The sequence below is a fragment of the Anomaloglossus baeobatrachus genome, chromosome 1 (assembly GCF_048569485.1).
Source record: "Anomaloglossus baeobatrachus isolate aAnoBae1 chromosome 1, aAnoBae1.hap1, whole genome shotgun sequence".
Classification (NCBI taxonomy): domain Eukaryota; kingdom Metazoa; phylum Chordata; class Amphibia; order Anura; family Aromobatidae; genus Anomaloglossus; species Anomaloglossus baeobatrachus.
In genome coordinates, this window is record NC_134353.1 from 800,809,067 (window position 1) to 800,833,462 (window position 24,396).

Sequence of the window (24,396 nt, forward strand, 5' to 3'; positions counted from 1 at the left end):
CTTGGTTAAGAGCCGGTCATGGAGATAGATGTAACTGACTTGCTGTGCAGTTATTTTTCATTCTCGCGTGCACCCATGACATTTTAATTAGAAGCAGCAGCCGGATATCAAGAGATCCTTTGAGTCTCATCATCATCGTCATTCTGACCTTGACAACTGGCGACCACGAAGGGACTACCGTAAAGGGTGAGTCAGAGCTTCCATTTTCCGGACGTCTGGGGGCTACTCCACAAGTATCCAGGTGTCGCTTGATAGGATTGATCACCCTTCATTTCGCAGGTAACCATCATATACATTGTGTGTGCTGTTTTACCTGTGGATCGAGAGACACCTGGCGAAAGTGGGTGGTCACTAGTCCGGAGAATGGTAGTGCACCGGAGACCTAACGGTGTGACTGTCACCCGCCGGTGGGCTAGAAGGACCCAGCTCCCATAGGGGCTAGGGGTAGGTTGTAAAGTATCCGGCTGTCTGTAATTAGAAATGGGGTGTTTTCTTGAGTAGCTGTTTATTTGTATATAAGTGTATGGTTAATCAAGCTTGTGATTTCTCTGTTTGGTTCTCGGAGAGTTAATTGCCTGTAGTTTTTTTTTTTTTCTTCTTCGCTGTGAACAAAGGGAGAAGGGGGGTCTGGTTAAGCCCAGGGATATCCCTGACAGTCTTTCTATTGAGAACAAGGAATGCGAGAGGGGGGAGCACATCCTTACATTCTTACACTCAGAGGAAGCAAAAAGGTGGGGGCTATATGTCCACCAGCTGCTTGAGGCAGAGCGGAGATCAAGTTACACAGCTCCGCAGTCTTTGTATAGTACATTAAGTTGTAATGATTTGAAAGAAAAACAAGTGTTATTTTAGTTTGGATTTGAGAGAAATTAACGGGTTCATGCATTTTTCAGTTTTTTTAACTTGTTTGTTTTTGAACAGAAGTATGAGAACTAGCGATTCCCCTGTGTTGCGGTTAACACAGCCACTGTTTGTTAGATATTAAACATCAGATATTAAATATTGAATATTAAATATTAAATATTGAATATTGAATGTTGGATAAATAATAAACGAGGCGGGAAGGGTTCTGTTAACTTAAAGTGGATTTAGCGTATTCCTCTGCGTTTTAAACGTGAGCCACTGTTATGAGCAGGTAGGTCTTCATAACGAGGCAGGAAAGGAACTCACTTTAGTTGAGGTAAGGGTGCTGGAGTTAGCGGATTCTCATGCGTATTAGACGTGAGTCACTGTCAGCGTGTTACAAACGCGGACGAGACGAGAAAGGACTCCATTGGAACGGCCGATCCAATTAAGCACTGTATACTCTGTTCAAAAGATAAATATGTTGTTTTTAGTAGGAGCTGAGAACGCTGTCGCCCTAGTTACAAAAAACGGAAAAAATATAAAAGATTGCAAAAAGTTGTGTAATATCGTTGGACTACCACTAGATGGCAGGCTGCAACCCATGTATTGAAGTTCAGATTAATCTGTAGTGAGTTTATAATGAAGAACAAAGACCTCATTCACTGTCTGTTGCTGTTTGTAGAATCACTAAATGTGTTTCTCTAGCGATGCCTTATTGTTCTTCTCTAGAAGTCATTATATCTGGTGCTAATCATATCTCTCCTTTGTATGCTGGAATGCAAATTTACAGGCACTAAAGTATCCCGGGTTTACTACGTAGTTCCAGACACTCCCAGTACACCCAGGGAGTCACAACATGGATGCTGCACCCGGAAGTCAGGTGCCTGGAACTTCCTGTGGCAGCCGTCTTGCTACACCCACTGATGGCAGTACACCTCATAAGCCACACCCCTCGCAATGGCTCTTTGTTCAAAGCTCTCCACCCATCCCCGGTGGGAGGTGTTCTCTGGTATATATGACTAACACATTTGAATAAGCATAAATAGTATATTTGTTTACTCAGTTATCCCATAAGTGCAAGTCAAAGATAAGTAAGTGAAATTTTTACAGAAATGATGTGGAAATAGATCTGTTCACATAAAATTAATTGGTATTTTAAAAGTCCTGCAGCATTATATCATAAAATAAAATAGAGGAAGGTAAATATATATATCTTTGTATTATGTTAGTTAATTTAAAACAAAAATTGTAAACGACTTACCCCTACTGATGTCAAAATGTATCAAATCCATTTGTAAAAAGGAATTAGGAAAAATGTATAATGCATTCAATGTACATGGGTAATGGATGTGTTCCCTGCTATGTCTTTGTTATAACAAAGGATGAGTTTTTTTTCCCTCTTCCTCTCTCACTTTAAGAAGTAAGAATGGAATGTGTCTCTCTCCAATAGTGACGTAAGTTTGGTTTAACCCTTAGAGTTCAGGGTTTCACATTTTTAGTTTGCTGTTTATACCTGAATAGGGAATATTAAATTTTATGGGATGCGCGATATAATTTGTGTTGTTTTGTTTTTAATGGCGATTTATTTGAACAATATATTTTTATTTTGTGACTCTATCACCTTTTCTGTTTTTACGATTATTTCTAAACCATTCATATATTTTTTGCCAGTTAGTCGCCTAGTCACAGCTGTCATTTAATCATGTCTCAGTCGTTTCTACTATGAAAGGCTTTTCTTTTCTTTATGGATACAGTGTTGTTTATTGTAAAGTTTTGAAATTTCCCAGTATTGTATATTGTTGTGAGATGTACGTTATTTTCAGTGTTTGTTCATTTTAGTATGTGGCTAATTTATTACCTGCTGTTTTATCTTTTCTTTTAGGGAATACCAGTATAAAAATGCTGAATTTTGCCATATTGGTAAATAAACAATTAAACAAGGGGGGAATAAGGTATTAATTATATTCTCCAGTTTCTTGGAGGGTGCAGTAGGCATATTAGATAGGTTTTGAAGTTGACCTTGGTTTTGAAGCTGACCTTTTTCCCATAGGTTATGTTTATTAGATTACTATGAGGTATATCTGTTAACTGAAATAGGAAAGTCTTGTCTTATATGTTTATTTGTTTATTTATTTGTTTGTTTATTTATTTAGTATTCTCAGTCATGTGAAGTATAGATGACCACTAACTGTATTATGATCAGAGATGAAGTTATAAGAATGATCTAATGTATATTTTTTAGTTTTTGTTTTTATAGATGAAACCAGATGGTGGTCGATTCTGCACTGGATATGCTGCTGTTTACACCACATGAGGTAGTCTAAATTCGACCACTCCCTCCAATCCTATTGATACAGGAGACAGTGATGCATTAAATGCCCTCTCTAGATGGGTAGAACAGGAGTGGGTAAGAGTCTTTAGAGGTGTATGTAGGTTGTAGATTTTTTCCTGTTGTCAAATGAATTAGGTATGCCGAAAAGAAAGTCTAGATCTGAGCTGATGGATTCGGATGGAGATCCTTGCACAGGTGCAGCTGACCAAGAAGCAGTGAACGGGCCTAGAGTTGAGAGTCTTTCACCAATACCGACCATGCCTTGGTGACATTGGTCACGTCAGTGACTTCTGTTACTCCTTGTGTTCTTACATCCCTACAGGAACAAGCGATACAACAAGGAATGGAGTGTGACATGCAGGGAGCCAGCTGAATGAGGAAGGTCTGTGGATAAAGGGTGGTAAGCTTTCTCTGCCATGAGAGCTCTTCTTAATGATGGCCCAGGTAACATCTGTGAAAGACAATTGTCAGCGTGTGCTTTGGTGACACCGGGTTCAGTACCCAGGTGGGCAGATTCACCCAGTCTTGTGAGACAAGTGCCTAGAACGAAGTGAGAAAAAAACTGTAAAGAGTCCGTAGAAACACCCTGCACCTGCTCTACCCATTCTTAGAGACTGCAAACTGATTATAGATGTATATCATGAGCACGTTGTATGCAAGTCTGTGCGTGTTGTGTAAATTTCTTTCCAGGTTTGGTCAGAGGTATTCCAGTGCAGAAAACGACATTATTGTTGAGAAGCACATGAAGGTGGTATGTAAAGAAAAATGTGTTTACAAAAAGTGTATATTTTATAGAAAAGTGGAAACTAGTAAATGGTGTATAAAATGTATATGTTCTGTTTTCTTTTTGCAATAAGCAGGTCTTTATGTAAGATGTTTTTTGGTTTAGCATAGGCATGTATATTTTTATATAATTGACTGAATAGTGTGCTAAACAGGTGTATTCTCCAATTCCAGATCTTAGATCAGAGCTATTAGCATATGGTCTCCAGTCAGGAGACTGATTGATTCTAAAGGACAAGCGAGAAAGAGCTATGAGTCAACACTAGAGGAGCTGATCCAACCACAGAAACATCTATGGATCCACACCTCGCATTGTAGAAGGGTTAATCAACCGGAGCTGCACTGAGCGTTCTGCTCATACTTATCCTTTCCAGAAAACCCTGTACAGTTTTAGACCAGTATTGCCAGAACAGTTAGAAGAGAGGACTTAGAGAACCTTGAGACATGGGAAAGTCCAACTACAAAGGGTGAGGACTCGCCTAGGAGTCCTTGGTCTCAAACTGGTGAAGAAAACCCCTTTCCCCTTTCCGCCCATGTTTCAACGTTCAGTTAGGCAGGTTTTTCAACAGATCTTTCTACCTCTCTTCCTAAGGGAACACAGTACCCTTAGAATTCAGAAATGGCAGAAGTAAGTCTTTAGGGGGGACTGTTGAGGATAAAGAATTGAGTATCCAAAAATACTTAATTCAGCCATTTCATAGACTCAGTTATATAGTTCAGTAGATGTGAACTAACTCACATATTTGTGAATGCTTTTGTTTCTTACTAACATGTATATATGTATATTGCATATTCAGTGTATTTTCCTTAACCTCAGTATATACTAGGATATATATATATATATGTATAGCAAGATGGCCACCATTTCCTGGTTTACACCCAAGACAGATGGACAATGAAATTCCTGAAGCCTTGGATTGACCAATCCAAGGGGCATATGCAGATCTCTCTACGTCATGAAGCCCTGACCTACGATACTTGATTGGACTAAAACTTTTGTTTACACCCCCTTACTGCTCGGTCTAGAGTCTCTTTCAAACAATAAAGAACACACTTGGTTAAGAGCCGGTCATGGAGATAGATGTAACTGACTTGCTGTGCAGTTATTTTTCATTCTCGCGTGCACCCATGACATTTTAATTAGAAGCAGCAGCCGGATATCAAGAGATCCTTTGAGTCTCATCATCGTCATTCTGACCTTGACACCAGAAGCCGTCAAAATCCAGGACTCAAGAGCCACGCCGTCAATTTGAGAGCCGCAGAATTCAGACGGAAAAACGGACCTTGCGAGAGAAGGTCTGGACGGTCCGGGAGATGCCACGGCATCTCTACGGACAGATGGAGCAGGTCTGGATACCAAGCTCGCCTGGGCCAGTCCGGTGCAATGAGGATGACTCGACGGCCCTCCATTCTGATCTTGCGCAGGACTCTGGGCAAGAGCGCTAGAGGGGGAAACACGTAGGACAGACGAAACTGGGACCAGTCTTGAACCAGAGCGTCCGCGGCGAATGCCTGAGGATCGTGGGAGCGAGCCACGTAAACAGGAACTTTGTTGTTGTGACGGGATGCCATTAGGTCCACGTCCGGAGTGCCCCATTTGCGGCAGATTGACTGAAACACTGCCGGGTACAGGGACCACTCGCCACCGTCCACGGTTTGACGGCTGAGATAATCTGCCTCCCAGTTTTCCACGCCTGGGATGTGGACTGCGGATATGGTGGACCCCGAGTCCTCCACCCATTGAAGGATGCGTTGTACCTCCAACATTGCCAGGCGGCTGCGTGTCCCGCCTTGGTGATTGATGTAGGCAACCGCTGTCGCGCTGTCTGACTGGACTCGAATGTGCCTGCCCGCCAACAGGTGGTGAAAAGCTAGGAGAGCTAGAAGCACAGCTCGGGTTTCCAGCACATTGATTGAAAGGGCTGACTCGGACGGAGTCCAAGTGCCCTGCGCTCTGTGGTGGAGACATACCGCTCCCCAGCCGGATAGACTGGCATCCGTGGTGAGGATCACCCAGGACGGGGCCAGGAAGGAGCGCCCCTGGGACAGAGAGAGGGGCCGAAGCCACCACTGAAGAGAGCTCCTGGTCTGTGGCGACAGAGCCACTAACCTGTGTAAGGAGGAAGGCCGCTTGTCCCAACAGCGGAGAATGTCCAGCTGCAGGGGGCGCAGATGGAACTGGGCAAATGGGACAGCTTCTATTGACGCCACCATTTGACCCAGCACCTGCATCAGACGCCTGAGGGAAGAACGGCGGGGCCTCAGCAGAGAGCGCACTGCCAGTTGGAGGGACTGCTGTTTGACTAAGGGCAACTTCACAAGTGCCGGCAAAGACTCGAACTGCATCCCTAGGTACGTGAGACTCTGGGTCGGAGTCAGAGTGGATTTGGGCAGATTGACCAGCCACCCGAATTGGGCTAGAGTGGCGAGAGTGAGCGAGACACTCCGCTGACAGTCTGCGGTGGATGAAGCCTTGACTGAAGGTCGTCCAGGTAAGGAATCACTGCCAACCCCTGTAGGTGCAGAACCGCAATCACTGCTGCCATGACCTTGGTGAATACCCGAGGGGCTGTGGCCAACCCGAAGGGGAGAGCCACAAATTGGAAATGATCTTCTCCGATTGCAAAACGTAGCCAACGCTGGTGTGAAACTGCAATTGGCACATGCAGATAGGCATCTCTGATGTCGATGGACGCTAGGAAATCCCCTTGGGTCATTGAGGCAATGACTGATCGCAGAGACTCCATGCGAAAGTGCCGCACCTGAACATGCTTGTTGAGAAGCTTGAGATCCAGGATAGGTCGGAATGTACCGTCCTTTTTGGAGACTAGGAAGAGATTTGAGTAGAAACCTTTGAACCGTTCCCGGGCGGGAACTGGTACAATTACTCCATTGGCCTGCAAGGATGCCACGGCCTGTGAGAAGGCGGCGGCCTTGGAGCAGGGGGGGGGGTTGAGAGAAAAAAATCTGTTTGGCGGACTGGAAGAGAATTCTATCCTGTAGTCGTGGGAGATGATATCTCTCACCCACTGATCGGAGACGTGTTGAAACCAAGCGTCGCCAAAGTGGGAGAGCCTGCCACCGACTAAGGACGTTGCTGGGGCGGGCAGATAGTCACGAGGAGGCTGCCTTAGTGGCAGCACCTCCTGCGGTCTTCTGTGGACGCGCTTTTGGGCGCCAGTTGGATTTCTGGTCCTTGGCTGAGTTAGTGGACGAGGCCGAGGGCTTAGAGGACGACCAGTTGGAGGAACGAAAGGAGCGAAACCTCGACTGATTCCTACCCTGGGCAGGTTTCCTGGCTTTGGTTTGTGGCATGGAAGTACTCTTCCCGCCAGTAGCTTCCTTAATAATTTCATCCAGCTGTTCTCCGAACAGCCGGGACCCAGCAAAAGGGAGCCCAGCAAGGTACTTCTTTGAAGAAGCATCTGCCTTCCACTCTCGAAGCCACAAGATCCTGCGGATAGTGAGGGAATTAGCCGAAGCCACCGCAGTGCGGTGAGAAGCCTCCAGCATGGCAGACATGGCATAGGATGAAAAAGCTGAAGCTTGGGAAGTCAAGGCAACCATTTCGGGCATAGATTCCCTGGTGAGGGAATGCATCTCCTCCAGAGAAGCAGAGATGGCTTTGAGAGCCCACACTGCTGCAAAAGTCGGGGAAAAGGAGGCCCCCACCGCTTCATATACGGATTTGGCCAGAAGGTCAATCTGGCGGTCAGTGGAATCCTTAAGGGAGGTGCCATCAGCCACCGACACAACGGTCCGGGCTGAGAGCCTAGACACCGGGGGGTCTACCTTTGGGGACTGAGCCCACTCCGTGACCACCTCAGGTGGAAAGGGAAAACGGTCATCAGAACCACGCTTTGGGAAGCGTTTGTCAGGACAGTCCCTGGGCTTGGACACAGCGGCCTGAAAACTGGTGTGGTTAAAGAACACACTCTTTACTCTCTTAGGCGAGGTAAACTGGTGCTTTTCTGCCAGAGAGGGTTGCTCCTCTGATACTGGCGGATTGAGATCCAGTACAGAGTTAATGGAAGCAATCAAGACACTAAAATCTGAGTCACTTTCGGACAGATCAATGGGGTACATGGAGTTAGCCTCCGAACCCCCTGTAAAGGCATCCTCCTCATCCTGCGAGTCTGCTCTTGAGGAGGAGGGAGAGGGAACCCTACGTCTCTTCTCAGGAGGACGGGGTCTGGGACCTGAGGATGAATCCTCTGTGAGCTCCGGTCCTGAGAGAGACCTAGCAGCAGAGGCACCCTGTGAGGGTGGCTGATGCAGATTCAGCAGAGTCCTGGACAGAAGTCCCATGGACTCAGCAAAAGACTGGGAGATAGACCGGAGATAGACCTAGAAAAGGATTCTACCCAAGCCGGGGGTTCACCCACAGGAGCAGGAGCAGCCTGAGAGACCACTGGGGGTGAGACTCCAGGCTGTGGCACCGCCAAGGTAGAGCAGGCATCACAATGTGGATAGGTGCTCGGTTCAGGCAGCAGGAGCTTACATGCAGCGCATACAGAGTAAAGCTTTGGAGCCTTGCTCCTCGTGTGAGACATGCTGCTGAAGTGGGGGCTCTGCCAGAGAATGAACCCCAGAGAGTATACACAGAGGTCCACAACCAGAACCGGTTGTGGCTTACCAGACCGCTGTGCTGTGCAGAGCGGTGTTGTGTGCCCTCCAGATCCCGAAGTCCGGACCCCCAAACACAGCACCTCAGCAGGGATGCAGAACGCAGACCAGCGCTGAGTGAACGCTGAGAAAATGGTCGCCGGAGCGAAGAGAGGGGGCGGGACTTGCATTAAGAGCTGGATCTGGAGGGCCATAGAGACCTACAGGGGAGGAGACACGCACAGCAGTGGGGAATGTCCCTCCCTTGTGCAGAACGGCCGCCGGGAGGAGCCGCGCTGTCCCTCTGCATGAGTGACATGTGAGGGCAGTGAAAACGAAACTAAATTTGAGCGGCGAGGCCGACGAGCAGGCACCATCGGCGCGGTTCTCGGGCGATAGCTAGAGAACCCGCCGGAAATGTCAGTAAATACAACAAGCACACTCTCCCCAAACAATACAGCACAGAGAACCCCAAATAGAAACGCCTCAGGTACTTAGCTGCTGAGACGCAGGGCCAGGTCCCTGGGGATGAGTGCTCCGGTCCAGCAGGGTCCTGAAGGGCTGCGGATGGAGACCGGTCTCCTGCCAGGCATGGAGACCGTGCTGGCTCCCACTTCAAGCCAGAGCCCAGGAGGGATGGTGAAGGAGCACGGCATGTAAGGCTCCAGCCTAGGAAATCAACCTTACAACACCGCCGACACAGTGGGGTGAGAAGGGACATGCCGGGGGTCCAGACGTGGACCCGCAGTTCTTCAAACTCATTCCAAAAGGAAAAAATCATATGAGAATGCATGTGTGGATGTATGCCTCCTGAACACAAAGCGATAAACTGGCTGGGTCTGCTCACCAGGGGGTGTATAAGCTCAGAGGGAGGAGCTACACTTTTTAGTGTAGTACTTTGTGTGTCCTCCGGAGGCAGAAGCTAAACACCCATGGTCTGGTTATGAAAGTCCAAACTGGCTATGTTACGAAGGGATTAACTTCATTAGCTGCAGCATCTAAGAAGTTAAATATAACAGATTATTCTTGTCTCCCGATGCTCCTGTTGGGTGTTGGATGCATAATAAGATCGGCACAACTCCTAGGCTCGCATTATTACTGCCCTATATTCCATTATGGCACAGGGTGTTAAGGGATTATGCGTTTTACCGATTATAAAATCCTATAACACCAATCTACATACCTCTAAAGGAATCATACTTACAGTGGCATGTATGTCTTTTGTTTCAATATTTATGAGATTTGGGGGCTCTAGCTTGTGAGCCCCCATTGTAGAGCGAGCAAAATTCCACGTAGTACAGGTTAACTTGCGCTGGTGACATGCAATGATCCCGTCCCAGTCAGCCTGCCGTGCAGTCTCTGCCAAATCATACAAAAATATAAGCACATTTATAGAAAGCGTATACATGTACTATATATTTCTGTACACAAATACAGCAGCAGCCTAGCACTGAAATCAATAAGGCCGGTTTCACACATCCGGCTTTTTGCCGTTTTGCCGGATGCGGCGCTCTCCCGTACAGTTAATACAGTACAATGACAGCGCAACAAGCGCCGGTCACATGCTGTCATGTGACCGGCGCATGTGACCCGGAAGTTACAGCACTGTCATTGTACTGTATTAACTGTACGGGAGAGCGCTGCATCCGGCAAAACGGCAAAAAGCCGGATGTGTGAAACCGGCCTAACTCAACACTTTTAGATCCTCGATATTAGGACATATTTGTTGGGACATTTAAAGGGTTATCCCATGTTATAAAAAGATTGTGAATCATTGGGAAAAACACTTTTTGATCGTGAGAGAAGACATTTGTGACCACTAGTACAGACCAGGAAGGCACAACTAGAGGCCGAAAGTGTGACTATGTGGAAAAAAAAAAAACACAACACTAATCCTAGTCAGCGCTATTAGTTCGTTAACTCTCCGGATAGGTGGTGGTCCCAAAAATCAGGTGCAATAACATTTTCCACGGTAATCTTTACTATAGGCAATCCACATGAAAGTTTAGGCTATTCTCTTGCGCAGTATTATGGCTTGGAATGCCACGTTTCTGCTGTACTCAATTATTCCACTTACATAAAGAGCAATTTTCTACATTTTCCATAGACTTGGCTAAGAATTTTTGGTACCTGCTCCCATTTACATGTTTTTTTTTTACAGTTACAACATGATACCAATCATTCAGACAAGAATACTTTATCTTTAATGAAAAAAGTGAACACAAATGTAATGTTTAAGGATACACACCAGATGCAAATGCCACAACAGGAGGCAGCCTTAGGGATTTGCAGCGAAGTCCAACTTTTTTAGCTTTGGCTTTATTTATTGACCCTATTAAAATAAGAGAATATATTCCATCATTAGCAGTGCAAGGTTAGTTTACACAAATTTGTGGTACATTAGTTTGATATGTTATAGATGCAGTCGCAAGGGTAATAAGATTTTTGTTTTGTATTGTAAAATCTATTTTCATAGCTTTCATTTGGGATGCAGCTAAACGTTTTTCCTGTGTCACCAAGTGAAATACCCCAAAAAAGTATTTTTGGCTTTTACAGTAAAATCTTTCTCATAGCCTTCACTGGGGGACACAGGAACCATGGTTTAGCAATGACCTCCAATAAAGCACCTGAGAAATTATACGGTATATTTTTTTTCTCCCCATTTACTTACCATGACCAAGGCTTTTGTTGTATCGATCATGAACTGTGGAAAATGATTGTATTGTTCCATCTTGTCCTACAAAAAAGAAATACAGGAAATATAATTATCCATTAGCAAGAAAATGTTAAATAGAAACCACCAACCATAATAATCATGACTTACCTGCACTCAGGATTTGCCTTCCATCCATACCATGGTGCCGAATGAAAGTGGGGGGAGCACTGTGACCAACACGGAACCGAAGCAAACGCCCTTGGCCTCCAGGGCCATCAAAAATCCATACCTAGCAAGTAGACAGTTGTGTGAGGATTATTAGATTAAGCAACACACAGAAGAAAATTTATTACAAATCTTTACAAAAATAAAAATTCCACCTAAACAGTTCAAATCACAGAATATTCACAAGATGAGCCAAGAAGTTTAACAGCTGGCTCCACCACCTAGTAGAAGAATGATTGATTTTGCAGTCAAAACAGCACATTCAATAGGAGAATCGGCCAAACACAGTTGTATAGCTGGTTTCTTTAATTGACCTAAAAAATGAGGTGAGTAGCTTCACCTCTTTGCAACAACTACTGGCAACTTTATATTACCAAATGGAGATAACATGACAGGTGGAGATGTCACCCTATCCAATGCAATCCTGGGTCGTCAGTTAAGACTAAATGCAAGAACAGGATTTTTGGTACTCACTGTAAATTATCTATGTTGTAGCTTTCATTGGTGATACAGACACTATAAAAAGGAAAGTAATTCAGCTTCTCATGCATGAATAAGGATGCTGCAACATCCGAAACGCGTATAATTCTAACTACTGTTACAGCAATGTTTTTCACACATTATATATTCCAATAAAGTAGATATAGAAGTAAACTGCAAGTTTGTGAAGTTGGATTACTTTACTTTTTGTATGGTTACACGCCCTGGCAGAACCGCTCTGGACTGCAGCTTAATTGGACTGTCACGGTGAGCTGGACTTTTCCTGTCAACATACAGAAACAATGGCAATATGCTGCCAGAACCTGACTACGAATCTTAGAAGAAAAAAAAAAAAAAAAAGAAAGCTTCCCCTCAACAGCCTACATCTGGCCCATTTCAACATTTACCATCCAGTTAATCACTTAGTACAAAAGCAGTAAAAGCAAACCCAAAAACAACCAAAACAAAAGGAGTGTGCCACATCTCCAACTGCAGGCTATGAGTCAGAGATTTTACGTTAAGTACCAAAAATCCAGTTTTCCTGAGCGCTTCATTGCGGGATAGAACTATAGGATGCCCTAAAGAAGTTCTTCGGGTGGAAAAAAGGCAATCCCTCAGGTTACCACCTGAGTAATTGCCCTGCAGTACCCTTCTGCTAAGACTTCATTGGCTGACACAAAGGTAAGAGCTCTGCAAAGAAGTGGTCTGCAGACTAAGTAGCAGCCGTGTGGAATAGAAGAACAGACACCTGGAGGCCTATGACCGAAGAGGTTCCTACCATACAAGAGAAGTAAGCCATACCCTGGCAGGGTCACCCCAGCTTTCCCAATGGCCCTTGAGGTCCCTTCCAACTACCATTCTATGATACTATGGATAAACATTTAAAGAAAACTGCACTCACAGGGGATTGGACCCGATGGCCCTTGAGGTGCCTTCCAACTCTACCATTCTATGATTCTATAGCTTAGCCAAATCTTAAGCACCAGCATATGGAAATTAGCAAGCAATGATAGCCCCAGAAGCGGTCAGATCTCTGCAAGGGCATACTGGGAGGACAAACCCCAAATTTCTCAACACAGCTGTGAGAGACAAGTACAATGAACTACATCAGATTGTGTAAAAACCTCTCATAGAGGCAAAATGCCTAAAGGAAGGAGAACAATATAATCTTTAAAGGTGGAAAACACGCTAGCGACAACGGAGGGTGCCGGATGCCGCACTCTGAGATGATGAAATGTAGCATACAAAGCCTCACGTGATGGAAGAGACCGCTAAGTGGAAAAGCTAAACTGAATAAGCTGGGTGTATAGGTTGTTGGGGAGGAGCATTTTTTTTCTAAGATGTATTCTTAGGCCTAAGCCACATGGCGAGAAAATCAATGCGAGTGGAGTGCGATAAAACATCGCATTCCCCTCGGACTAATTCTAGCCTGTGTGTCAGCACACATGAGCTATTATTTTCTTAGCCCCAATCGGGCCGAGAAAACAATCGCAGCATGCTGCGATTGTAAGCTGAGACTCTTTTCTCTCGCACCCATTCAAGTGAATGGGGCGAGAGAAAAAAAAAAATCGCACCGACTCGCAGTACACCGGTGTACCACGCGTGCAGAGCGAGAATCGCAAAAGCAGGCTACAGAGGAGAGAGGGAGAGAAATGCCTCCCATCCTCCGTGCCGGCCCGCTCCCGCTCGCAGGGTCGGACCTCAGATGCAGGCACACTCGCATGACACTCTGCTCCTGCTGTGCTGCCAGGGCGAGCCGAGTCTCATGCGAGCATCGCAGTAGTGCCCCAGCCTTAGCGTCAGCTTCCAGGTGGCTTGGGACTATTTTATTTGTATAAATGCAATCCAAAGTCAATGTATATGACCTTTCAAATTTCTGACCTTCTTGAGATATACAGATTGCCTATAGAGCAAGATACAGAAATAACAAATGTAGACAATGTGGTATAGCGATACTGCACTCTGAGCATGGCTCACAAACAATAGAACCAGCTTACCACAGGAGACATGATTTAAACAGCCTTCAATTATTACCCGTATGGCGTTATCAGCACCATTGGTGATGAGGAGAGGTTCTCCATGAACATATGTTAGGCCAGCAATAGCAGTTGAATGAGCGTCTCTCATTTGGCTCATCAGCTTCTTTTCTTGTAGATCCCATAATCCAATGTGGCCAATGGGACTTCCAGCTGCCAATATTGGATGTCCATCTACAAACCACAAGCAAAAGAACAACATTCAGATTAACCACAGGACAAATGATTTTTCGGTCTGCAAATGTTATGGTAAAAAAAGAAGGCTCACTTCAATAACCTCTATTATAATAATCTGCAAGAAAGGAGCAGAGGGCGAAACAACATTTTATTACCACTAATGAAGAATTTGGCTGAGACGTGAACTCACCGGTACGAAAAGACATTGAAGTAATAGGACCCCAGTCTTGCTGAAAAGTCATTACTGTTTCATCAAATTTGATATTGTGCAATACAATTTTACCACTTGTCAAACCAATAGCCACAACATCCACTGCTGGAGCCTGTAAATGGATGAGGGAACAAAAGAAGTTAGAACTATATTCGTTTTTGTTTAAGTCTTTGATACAGGTGATATTGAAAGCTTATAGAAAAACTTTTGTAAAACTGCTGTAGGATCACAGGGAGGGAAAAGCTGAAGAAGGGCAGCATCCACTTTGAGGCTTCCTTCTGGTTTCTGTTTAAATAGTTTTGTGTTTTGGAAGAGACATGTCAAATCAAACCCACCAAAAAAACCAAAAGGACAGCCCCCTGCGGGCCTCTTCTCACTAGGGCTGGCGATGAATTCAATTAATGTGGTTAGTTTGCAGTTTCTCTTCAGCTTGATTCTAATTTTAGTCCGAACTTTAAATTCAATTGAAAAGTCAGACATTTCTTTTCAACCATGCTTCCAAAGAATTTTTTTTAAAAAATAAAAACTCATGAAATAGACCTGGACAGAAATGGTACCCCTGAAATGTAATGTTACAAAAGGGACATGTTAAAGGGAACCTGTCAGCAGAAATTTCGCAATAAACCTAAAAGATTCCCCTTCTGCAGCTCCTGGGCTGCATTCTAGCAAGGTTCCTGTTGCTACTGTGCCCCCTTTGAGACCTAAATAAATACAAAAAGGTAAGACTTTATAAAGTATGCAAATCTTTTTTTATGGTCACGGGGGCGGGCTGTCTTGCGTCCGTTAGTCGCCCTCCTGCCGCTTTACACCGTCCCCCATTGCTCATTTCCATACCAGAGGACGCCGTCCAGCGCTCCCGAGGTCTCGTGCATGCCCAGTGCCACTCTCGCAGGACTGAGCACTGTGCACAGTGTGACCGCTGGTGACGTGATTGCGCAGGCGCGAGATTATGGGCGGCGCTGTGATTGTCATCAGCAGCGTCATCCAAGTACCCGCCTATAATCTCGTGCCCGGGCTTTTCACTCTGCCTCCACCGTTCTGATCGGTGGTGTGCTGCTCCTCCCATCTATTTCCTGCTCCAGGGAAAGATGGGTAATAGGTGACGTGGGTTTATATGGCCAGCGCTTGCGCATAACGGTGGAGGCAGAGTGAAAAGCACGGGCACAAGATTATGGGCGGGCACTTGGATGACGCTGCTGATGACAATCACAGCGCCGCCCATAATCTCGCGCCTGCGCAACACGTCACCAGCAGTCACACTGTGCACAATGCTCAGTCCCGCGAGAGTGGCACTGGGCATGCGCGAGACCTCAGGAGCACTGGGCGGCGTCCCCCGGTATGGAAATGAGCGATGGGGGACGGCGTAAAGCGGAAGGAAGGAGAATAACGGACGCAAGACGGCCCGCCCCCGTGACTATAAAAAAAGATTTGCATACAAAAAGGTAAGACTTTATAAAGTATTTATTTAGGTCTCAAAAGGGGTACAGTAGTACCAGGAACCTTTCTAGAATGCAGCCCAGGAGCTGCAGAAGGGGAATCTTTTAGGTTTATTGCGAAATTTCTGCTGACAGGTTCCCTTTAAATCAAGGTGGGTCCACTAATTACAAAATTGTAGACAACAGTGATGCTAATCAGTTAAGCGGGCTTCACACGCAGCGACATCGCTAACGAGAGGTCGTTGGGGTAACGGAATTCGTGATGCACATGCGGCCTTGTTTGCGACGTTGTTGCGTGGAAAAAGCAGGAACGACCGTTAACGATCAAAATTACTTACCTAATCGTTGACACGTCGTTCCTTTCCGGAATATCGTTGCTGTTGCAGGACGCAGGTTGTTCGTCGTTCCTGCGGCAGCACACATCGCTATATGTGACACCGCAGGAACGAGGAACTACATCGTACCTGCGGCCGTCGGCAATGAGGAAGGAAGCAGGTGGGCGGGATATTCCGGCCGCTCATCTCTGCCCCTCCGCTTTTATTGGGCGGCCGCTTAGTGACGCTGCACGAACCTCCCCCTTAAAAAGGAGGCGGTTCGCCGGCCACAACGACGTTGCTAGGCAGGTAAGTCCGTGTGACGGGTGTAAGCGAAGTTGTGCGCCACGGGCAGCGATTTGCTCGTGACGCACAACCGACGGGGGTGCTTTCACCAGCGACATCGCTAGCGATGTCGCTGCGTGTAAAGCCCGCTTCAGTGGGCCTGTATATAGGGCTACAGGTACTCATTGTGCCGTTTGGTGACAGTGTGTACCACATTCAACATGGGCTAGAGGAAAGAGCTGTCTCAGGAGATTAGAAAGAAAAAAAAATTAGATAAGCATGTTAAAATAGGTAAAGGTTATAAGACCATCTCCGAGCAAATTGATGTTCCTGTGACTACAATTGCACATATTATTCAGAAATGTATGGTCCATCGGACTTTAGCCAACCTCCCTGGACGTGGCTACAGGAGGAAAATTGATGACAACTCAAAGAGACGGATAATACGGTTGGTAACAAAAGAGCCCAGAAAAACTTAAGAGATTAAAATGTAAACATCAAACTCAAGGAACATCAGTGTCAGATCGCATCATCCGTTGTGGTTTGGTGCTTGAGTCAAAAGTGGACTTCATTGGAGATGATCACGGAGGACATCATTGTAGAAAACAAATCGTAAAAAAGCCATACTGGAATTTGCCAAACTACATGTTGACAAGCCACAAAGCTTCTGGGAGAATGTCCTATGAACAGATGAGACAAAAATTGAACTTTTTGGCAAGGTCCATCAGCTCTATGTTCACAGATGTCAAAATGAAGCATATCAAGAAAAGAACGCTGTCCCTACTGTGAAACATGGAGGAAGGTCTGTTATGTTCTGGGGCTGCTGTGCTGCATGTAGCACAGGGTGTCTTGAATCTGTGCGCTGGGTACAATGAAACATCAAGACTATTAAGGGATTCTAGAGAGAAATGTGCTGCCCAGTATCAGAAAGCTTGGTCTCAGTCGCACATCATGGGTCTTGTAACAAGATAATGACCCAAACCAAACAGCGAAAAAAAAAAAAAAAAACAAGAATGGCTAAGAGGAAAACATTGGACTATTCTGAAGTGGCCTTCTATGAGCCCTGACCTAAATCCTATTGAGCACCTTTGGAAAGAGCTGAAACATGCCGTCTAGAAAAGGTAACCTTCAAACACGAGACAACTGGAGCAGCTTGCTTTTGAGGAGTGGGCCAAAATACCTGTCGAGATGTGCAGAAGTCTCATTGACAGTTACAGGAATCATTTGATTGCAGTGATTGCCTCAAAAGGTTGTGCAACAAAATATTAAGTTAAGGGTAGCATAATTTCTGTCCACACCTGTTTCATGAGTTGTATTTTTTTAAAAATTCCGTGGAAACATGGTTGAGAAGCAGCAATGTCTGACTTTCATTTGATCATTTACATAGATTATTACTTTTGCCAGATTCAGGTTATTTCTGTGACTATTGTGGTTTTTTTCCTTCATTAAACGAAGGGTAGCAACAATTTTGACCAAGTGTGTAAATACAGGGCAATACTGGAGGAAAACCTGTTAGAAGCTGCAAAAGATTTGAGAATGGGGTGCATTTTCACCTTACAGCAAGATAACGACCCTAAATATACTGAAAGAGCTACAATAGATGGCTTTGTTCAAAGCATATTCATGTGTTAACGGATCAGTCAAAGGCCAGATATAAATTCCATTGAGAATCTGAGGCAAGACTTTACAATTGCTGTTCCCAGACGCCTCCCAATTATTCTCATTGACAGAGCTATTTTACAAAGAATGGGCAAAAATTAAAGTCTCTAGATGTGCAAACCTTGTAGAGATACATCTTAAGTTTATGTGCACATGGTCAGAACAGCTGCGTCCTGGATGCTGCAGGTTCTGCATCATGTCCACGATCTGGGCTCGGGAAGTTGGGTCTGTCTGTGTGTTCTCCCTATGTAGAACGCTTGTGTCTCCGCAGCAAAGTATTGACATGCTACGGCTCGAGAAGCCGCACCGCAAGACAGTTTTCGCTGCGGGAAAGTCAAGCACAATAGGCATGGGATTGCTAGAAATCCCATCCACTGTAATTGTACTTTACAACGCAGCATTTTTGATGCAGAGAAAACACGCTGCAACCAAAACGCTGTGAACCCTGATCGTGCGCATGTACCCTAAAACATATGCAGCAGCATTGCAGCGAAAGCTGGTTCTAGAAAGTATTGACTAATACCATGTATTATTTCCTTTACACTTCACAAACACTTGCTACTTTGTGTTGGTATACCACTTAAAAACCCAATAAAATACATTTAAGTTTGTGGGTGTAATGTGAAAAAAAGTGTGAAAGTTTATAGGGTATGAATGCTTTTTCCAGGCATTTTAAGTATACTAGGACTGAGGGCATATCAGCCTTAGCCCAGTGAATGTTATGACTTGCCAGAGTTTACTCATCCACTATTCTAGAAATCCCCAATTTGTTTGCAGCACACTCAGTTGCAAGGAGCGACCCAGTTCTTAGGTGCCGAAGGAATCCATTTGGAGCAAATTAAAAAAAAAAAAAAAAAAAAAAGACAGGGAGATTTTTTTTTAGTCTCCTTTATATTCACTGCTCAGAAAATTAAAGGGAACACTTAACCAACCGAATATAACTCCAAGTTAGGCTAGGTTCGCACACTGCGTCTTTTTGACGCTGCGTTTTTGGCCGCTAAAAACGCACAAAAACGCACCTGCGTCAAAAAAACGCATAAAAAACGCACGCGTTTTTACCGCGATTTGGTGCGTTTTTCAAATGCATTGCATGGGCGGAAAACGCAGAAAAACGCAGGAAAGAACTGACATGTTCATTTTTTTAACTCAAAAACGCAGGTAAAAAAAAAAACAGATTTGTGCGGACAGCAAAAATGAAAACTCATAGACTTTGCTGGGGAAGCAAAGTCCTGCAGTTTTAAGGCCAAAAACGCACCCGAAAAACGCGCAAAAACACCGCGAAAAACGCACTGTGCGCACATAGCCTTAATCAAACTTCTGTGAAATCAAACTGTCCACTTAGGAAGCAGCACTGATTGACAATCAATTTCACATGCTGTTGTGTAAATGGAATAGATATCAGATGGAAATTATTGGCAATTATAAAGACACACAAATAAAGGAGTGTTTCTGCAGGTGGGGACCACAGACCACATCTCAGTACCAAGGCTTTCTGATTTTTTGGTCAATTATGAATGCTGCTTGTGCACTCACACTTGTGGTAGCATGAGACAGACTGTACAACCCACACAAGTGGCGCAGGTAGTGCAGCTCATCCAGGATGGCACATCATTACGAGCTGTGGCAAGAAGGTTTGCTGTGTCTGTCAGAGTAGTGTCCAGAGGATGGAGGCGCTACCAGGAGACAGGCCACTACACCAGGAGACGTGGAGGGGGCTGTAGGAGGGCAACAACCCAGCAGCAGGACCGATATCTCCGCCTTTGTGAATGGAGGAACAGGAGGAGCACTGCCAGAGCCCTGCAAAATGACCTTCAGCAGGCCACAAATGTGCATGGGTCTGCACAAACGGTGAGAAACTGACTTCAAAAGGATGGAATGAGGGCCCGACGTCCACAGATGGGGGTTGTGCTCACTCTGTCCAACATCATGAAGCTCATGTGGCATTTGCCACAGAACACCAGGATTGGCAAATTCGCCTCTTGTTCCCTGTGCTCTTCACAGATGAAAGCAGGTTCACATTGAGCACATGACAGAAGTGACAGTCTAGAGACGCCGTGGAGAGTGATCTGCTGCCTGCAACATCCTTCAGCATGACAGGTTCGGCAGTGGGTCAGTAATGGTGTGGGATGGCATTTTTTGGAGGGCCGCACAGCCCTCCATATGCTTGCCAGAAGTACCTGACTGCCATTAGGTACCGAGATGAGATCCTCAGACCCCTTGTGAGACCAAATGCTGGTGCGGTTTTCTCTGCTGTCCTCCTAATGCAGGACAATGCCAGACCTCATGTGGCTGTAGTGTGTCAGCAGTTCCTGCAAGATGAAGGCATTGAAGCTATGGACTGGCCCGCTCGTTCCCCAGATCTGAATCCAATTGAGCACATCTGGGACTTCATGTCTCGCTCCATCCACCAACGTCACGTTGCACCACACACTGTCCCAGGAGTTGGCAGATGCTTTAGTCCAGGTCTGGGAGGAGATCCCTCAGGAGACCATCCGCAACCTCATTAGGAGCATGCCCAGGCATTGTAGGGAGGTCATACAGGCAGGTGGAGGCCACACACAATACTGAGCCTCATTTTGACTTGTTTACACTTTAATTTTATCTTGTTTTGATTTTCATTTTGACTGGTTTCCACTTTCATTTTGTGTGGGTCTTCAAATCTAGGCCTCCATTGGTTAAAACATTGCATTTCCATTGATGATTTTTGTGTGATTTTGTTGTCAGCACATTCAACTTTGTACAGAACAAAAATATTCAATAAGAATATTTCATTCATTCAGATCTAGAATGTGTTAGAGTGTTCCCTTTAATTTTTTGAGCAGTGTATTTTTTTCCTTACACACTATTATCTGGCATAAAGAGTCTATAGAAGGCTTTAGACCAACTCTTCCCATTATAACCAAAGAAGAAGTGGTATTCTGGGGGAGAACGTATGTAACGGAGCTACAAATTACAGGCTGCTTCTGTTGATGTCATTACTACACATGGAAATAAACAGTCATCACCAAGCACATGAGAATCATCCATACATAAATGCAGACACCTTTTTCAACATCTCGTTTTTCAGTACTATTCAAGAGATTAATAGCAGAAACAAAATATATTTACCTGTTGAAGAACAGTTACTCCTGTTTGCCAACCAGGAAAGGTGAACAAAAGTTTGCTAAGAAAGAAAATGTACATAGGTTAATATCTTAACAGTGATATCCCAGTCACAATTCATTTTGTTACAGAAAAGCCACATCTTTGCAAAAAAGCCTCTGTAAGAAAGCAGGTCACTTAAAAGGGGCTGTCCCTTCTTAAATGTTTTGGTGCTTTAAGAAAAAAAACCAACGTATTTTATAGTCAGAAAAATACACTTTATATAAGATATGTGCGTCTAATGGGCATCACAGTGGCTCCTGGTTTCAATTCCCACCAAGGACATCATCTGCAGCAATCTGTATGTTCTCCTCGCGTTTCCTCCCACACTCCAAGGACATACAAATAGGGAATTTAGATTGAGCCCCAATGGGGTCAATGATTATCACATCAGTAAAGCGCTGTGGAATATCATAGCGCTATATAAGTGAGTAGAAATAAAATGAATACCGTACTTTTCAAATTATAAAACGCACTTTTCCTCCCAGAAATTTGGGAGGAAAATGAGGGGTGAGTCTTAAAAATAGCTTACCAAAAAGGTGAATTAGCGGGGTACTGTCTGTGTGGCTCTGTGTGTGGGCGGCCAGGTGCGTGCTGGCAGCCGGGTGCCTGTCGGTGTGTGTGGCCGGCAGGGTGCCAATCCGTGTCGGCAGCCTCTCTGTGCGGGTGGACGGGCGGCCTGCTGGCTGCCACTGTGCGGCTGGGCAGGCAGCAGGGTGGCTGTACGGCGGGTATCCTAGTCTGTCTGCGGACCCGGCTTCAAATGATGGCGCCGGGAGTGAGCACGTGCGCAGATGGAGGTCGTGAATGAATTTCTTTGAAGCCGGGATTGCAGACAGACTGGGACACTCGGCGCACCGGCCTGCTCCACCACACAACCACCGCAGCTTTCGTTGCCACTGTTGAGGAGAGCCATAAGATGAAGTACTTAATTAACTTCTTGACAAGGGATTGTGGGATATATGTCGATTTGCCTTACGTAATTCAGGTTTCAGATCATATACATGACACAGATATAAAGATGGCTGCTATTGCCTGTTTCACCACACCTTGCCTGGAATGCAAGGAATGTCCAGGTGTAAGAAGAAACTATATAAGGTGGTCAAGCTACAAGACATCACAGACCAAACCATCAGCATGGATGCACCAGATGACGTCCCTCCCATCATCATGGTTTCATCCACTGAAGTCAGACGCACCCATCAACAGCAACACTGATCTCCCCATTGGCTAGCTCATGAACTGTCCCACTAAATGGTCATATCTGAACTTGTGTACGCCCCTAGCCTATATCAAGAGGACGCATGCTCTTCTCTGTCTGTTTGGTGCCATTTTCTACTGTGACCAAGAAGAGATTACACATCCGACTGTGTCTGGTGTGGATTCTTTTATGCATGCACTTGGCCCATATCAATTCGGCCAGGCAGTAGGCAACTAGTGATCTCTGGTTAAGAGTTCACCTTAACACCACCACTGACCCGCCATCCCCCCGCCACTGTCACCACTGACCCGCCACTGTGATCCCTGATCCACCACTGACCCGCCGCTGCCACCACTGACCGCCACCACCAGCACAGCCTCTGCCTCCTGTGACCCCGCTCCACCAATGCTGCCGCCCCCTCCGGTAAGACAACACCAGAGTATAAGAGGGACCCCATTTTTTTTACGTTTTTTTATCTCTAAATATGATAATCCGGTAAGTCTTATAAAAAGAAAAAACGGATTTTTGTGTACTCACCGTTAAATCGTTTTCTCTTAGCTATCATTGGGGGACACAGGACCATGGGTGTTATGCTGCCTATCCATAGGAGGACACTAAGTAGATGCAAAAGCATAGCTCCTCCTCTGCAGTATACACCCCCTGGCCGGGCCAGGCAACCTCAGTTTTAGTACACAAGCAGTAAAAGAAAAAGAAAAAAAAAAAAAAACAAAAAAAAAACAAAAAAACAGTAAAAACTTCTCAACAGAGGAACATGAGAAAAAAAAGTGTCATAACCAAATAAGGTACTGAGAGAACCAAGGCCCAACAGGGCAACAGGGTGGGTGCTGTGTCCCCCAATGATGGCTAAGAGAAAACGATTTTACGGTGAGTACACAAAAATACGTTTTTCTCTGACGCCTCATTGGGGGACACAGGACCATGGGACGTCCTAAAGCAGTCCATGGGTGGGAAACATAAAAGAAGACCACACAACCCAAGGACTAGGAACCAGTCCCAGACAGCCTGAAGCGCCTACTGAGAGAGGTGCTCTACTGCCATTTGCAGAATTTTCCTACCCAGATTTGCCTCAGTTGAAACCTGGGTATGGACTCTGTAATGCTTTGAAAACGTATGTAGGCTAGACCAGGTCGCAGCCTTACACACCTGTTCCACTGAAGCCTGATGCCGAATGGCCCACGAAGCGCCAACTGCTCGCGTGGAATGAGCCCGCAGCCCACTAGAAATGGGCTTGAGTTGCAAGCGGTAGACTTCCTGGATCGCAGAGCGAATCCAGCGAGCCAGCGTTGCCTTTGAAGCTGCCTGTCCCTTCTTAGGCCCCTCAGGAATCACGAACAAAGAGTCCGTTTTCCTAAAGGGGGCTGTCCTGGATATGTAATATCTGAGAGCTCAGACGAGGTCTAACGAATGCAGAGACCTTTCCACCCTATGAACCGGGTGTGGACAAAAAGGAAGGCAGGACAATGTCCTCGTTCAAATGAAACGGGGTAAGAACCTTTGGAAGGAAATCCGGAAGGGGGCGCAGAACCACCTTGTCCTGGTGAAAGATCAGAAAAGGCTCGCGGCAAGAGTGCTGCTAGCTCCGAAACCCGTCTGATGGACGTAATTGCCACTAAGAATGTTACCTTCCAGGACAGAAGAGCAAGGGAGGATTCCTTGAGGGGTTCAAAGGGAGACCTCTGGAGACCGTCCAGAACGAGGTTGAGGTCCCATGGTTCCAGCGGCCATTTGTACGGGGGAACTAGATGGGAAATGCCCTGGAGGAAGGTCTTGACTTGCGGTTTTTGAGCCAGGCGGCATTGGTAGAAGATTGAGAGCGCTGAGACCTGCCCTTTAAGGGAACTGAGAGCCAACCCCGCTCGCAAGCCAGACTGTAGAAAATCGAGAATTCTGGGAATGGCCAGAGGCATAGGCTGGACGTTAGTTTCCCTGCACCATGAAAGGAAGATTTTACCACATATGGTGGTAAATGCGGGATGAAACAGGCTTTC

At 45.6% G+C, this 24,396-nt stretch overlaps 1 protein-coding gene across 1 annotated transcript in view; it reads right to left on the minus strand.

Moving 5' to 3' along the window:
* The window catches only part of WDR36 (WD repeat domain 36), a 150,817-nt gene that overhangs the window by 72,131 nt on the left and 54,290 nt on the right, over positions 1–24,396 (minus strand). Inside the window, exons 6-12 of the mRNA XM_075325018.1 lie at positions 21,154–21,208; positions 14,331–14,463; positions 13,962–14,137; positions 11,391–11,511; positions 11,238–11,303; positions 10,815–10,898; positions 9,771–9,925 (exon numbers count right to left, since the gene is read on the minus strand). Of these exons, the coding sequence (XP_075181133.1) occupies positions 9,771–9,925; positions 10,815–10,898; positions 11,238–11,303; positions 11,391–11,511; positions 13,962–14,137; positions 14,331–14,463; positions 21,154–21,208 (790 nt within the window). The remainder of the gene's footprint in view (positions 1–9,770; positions 9,926–10,814; positions 10,899–11,237; positions 11,304–11,390; positions 11,512–13,961; positions 14,138–14,330; positions 14,464–21,153; positions 21,209–24,396) is intronic.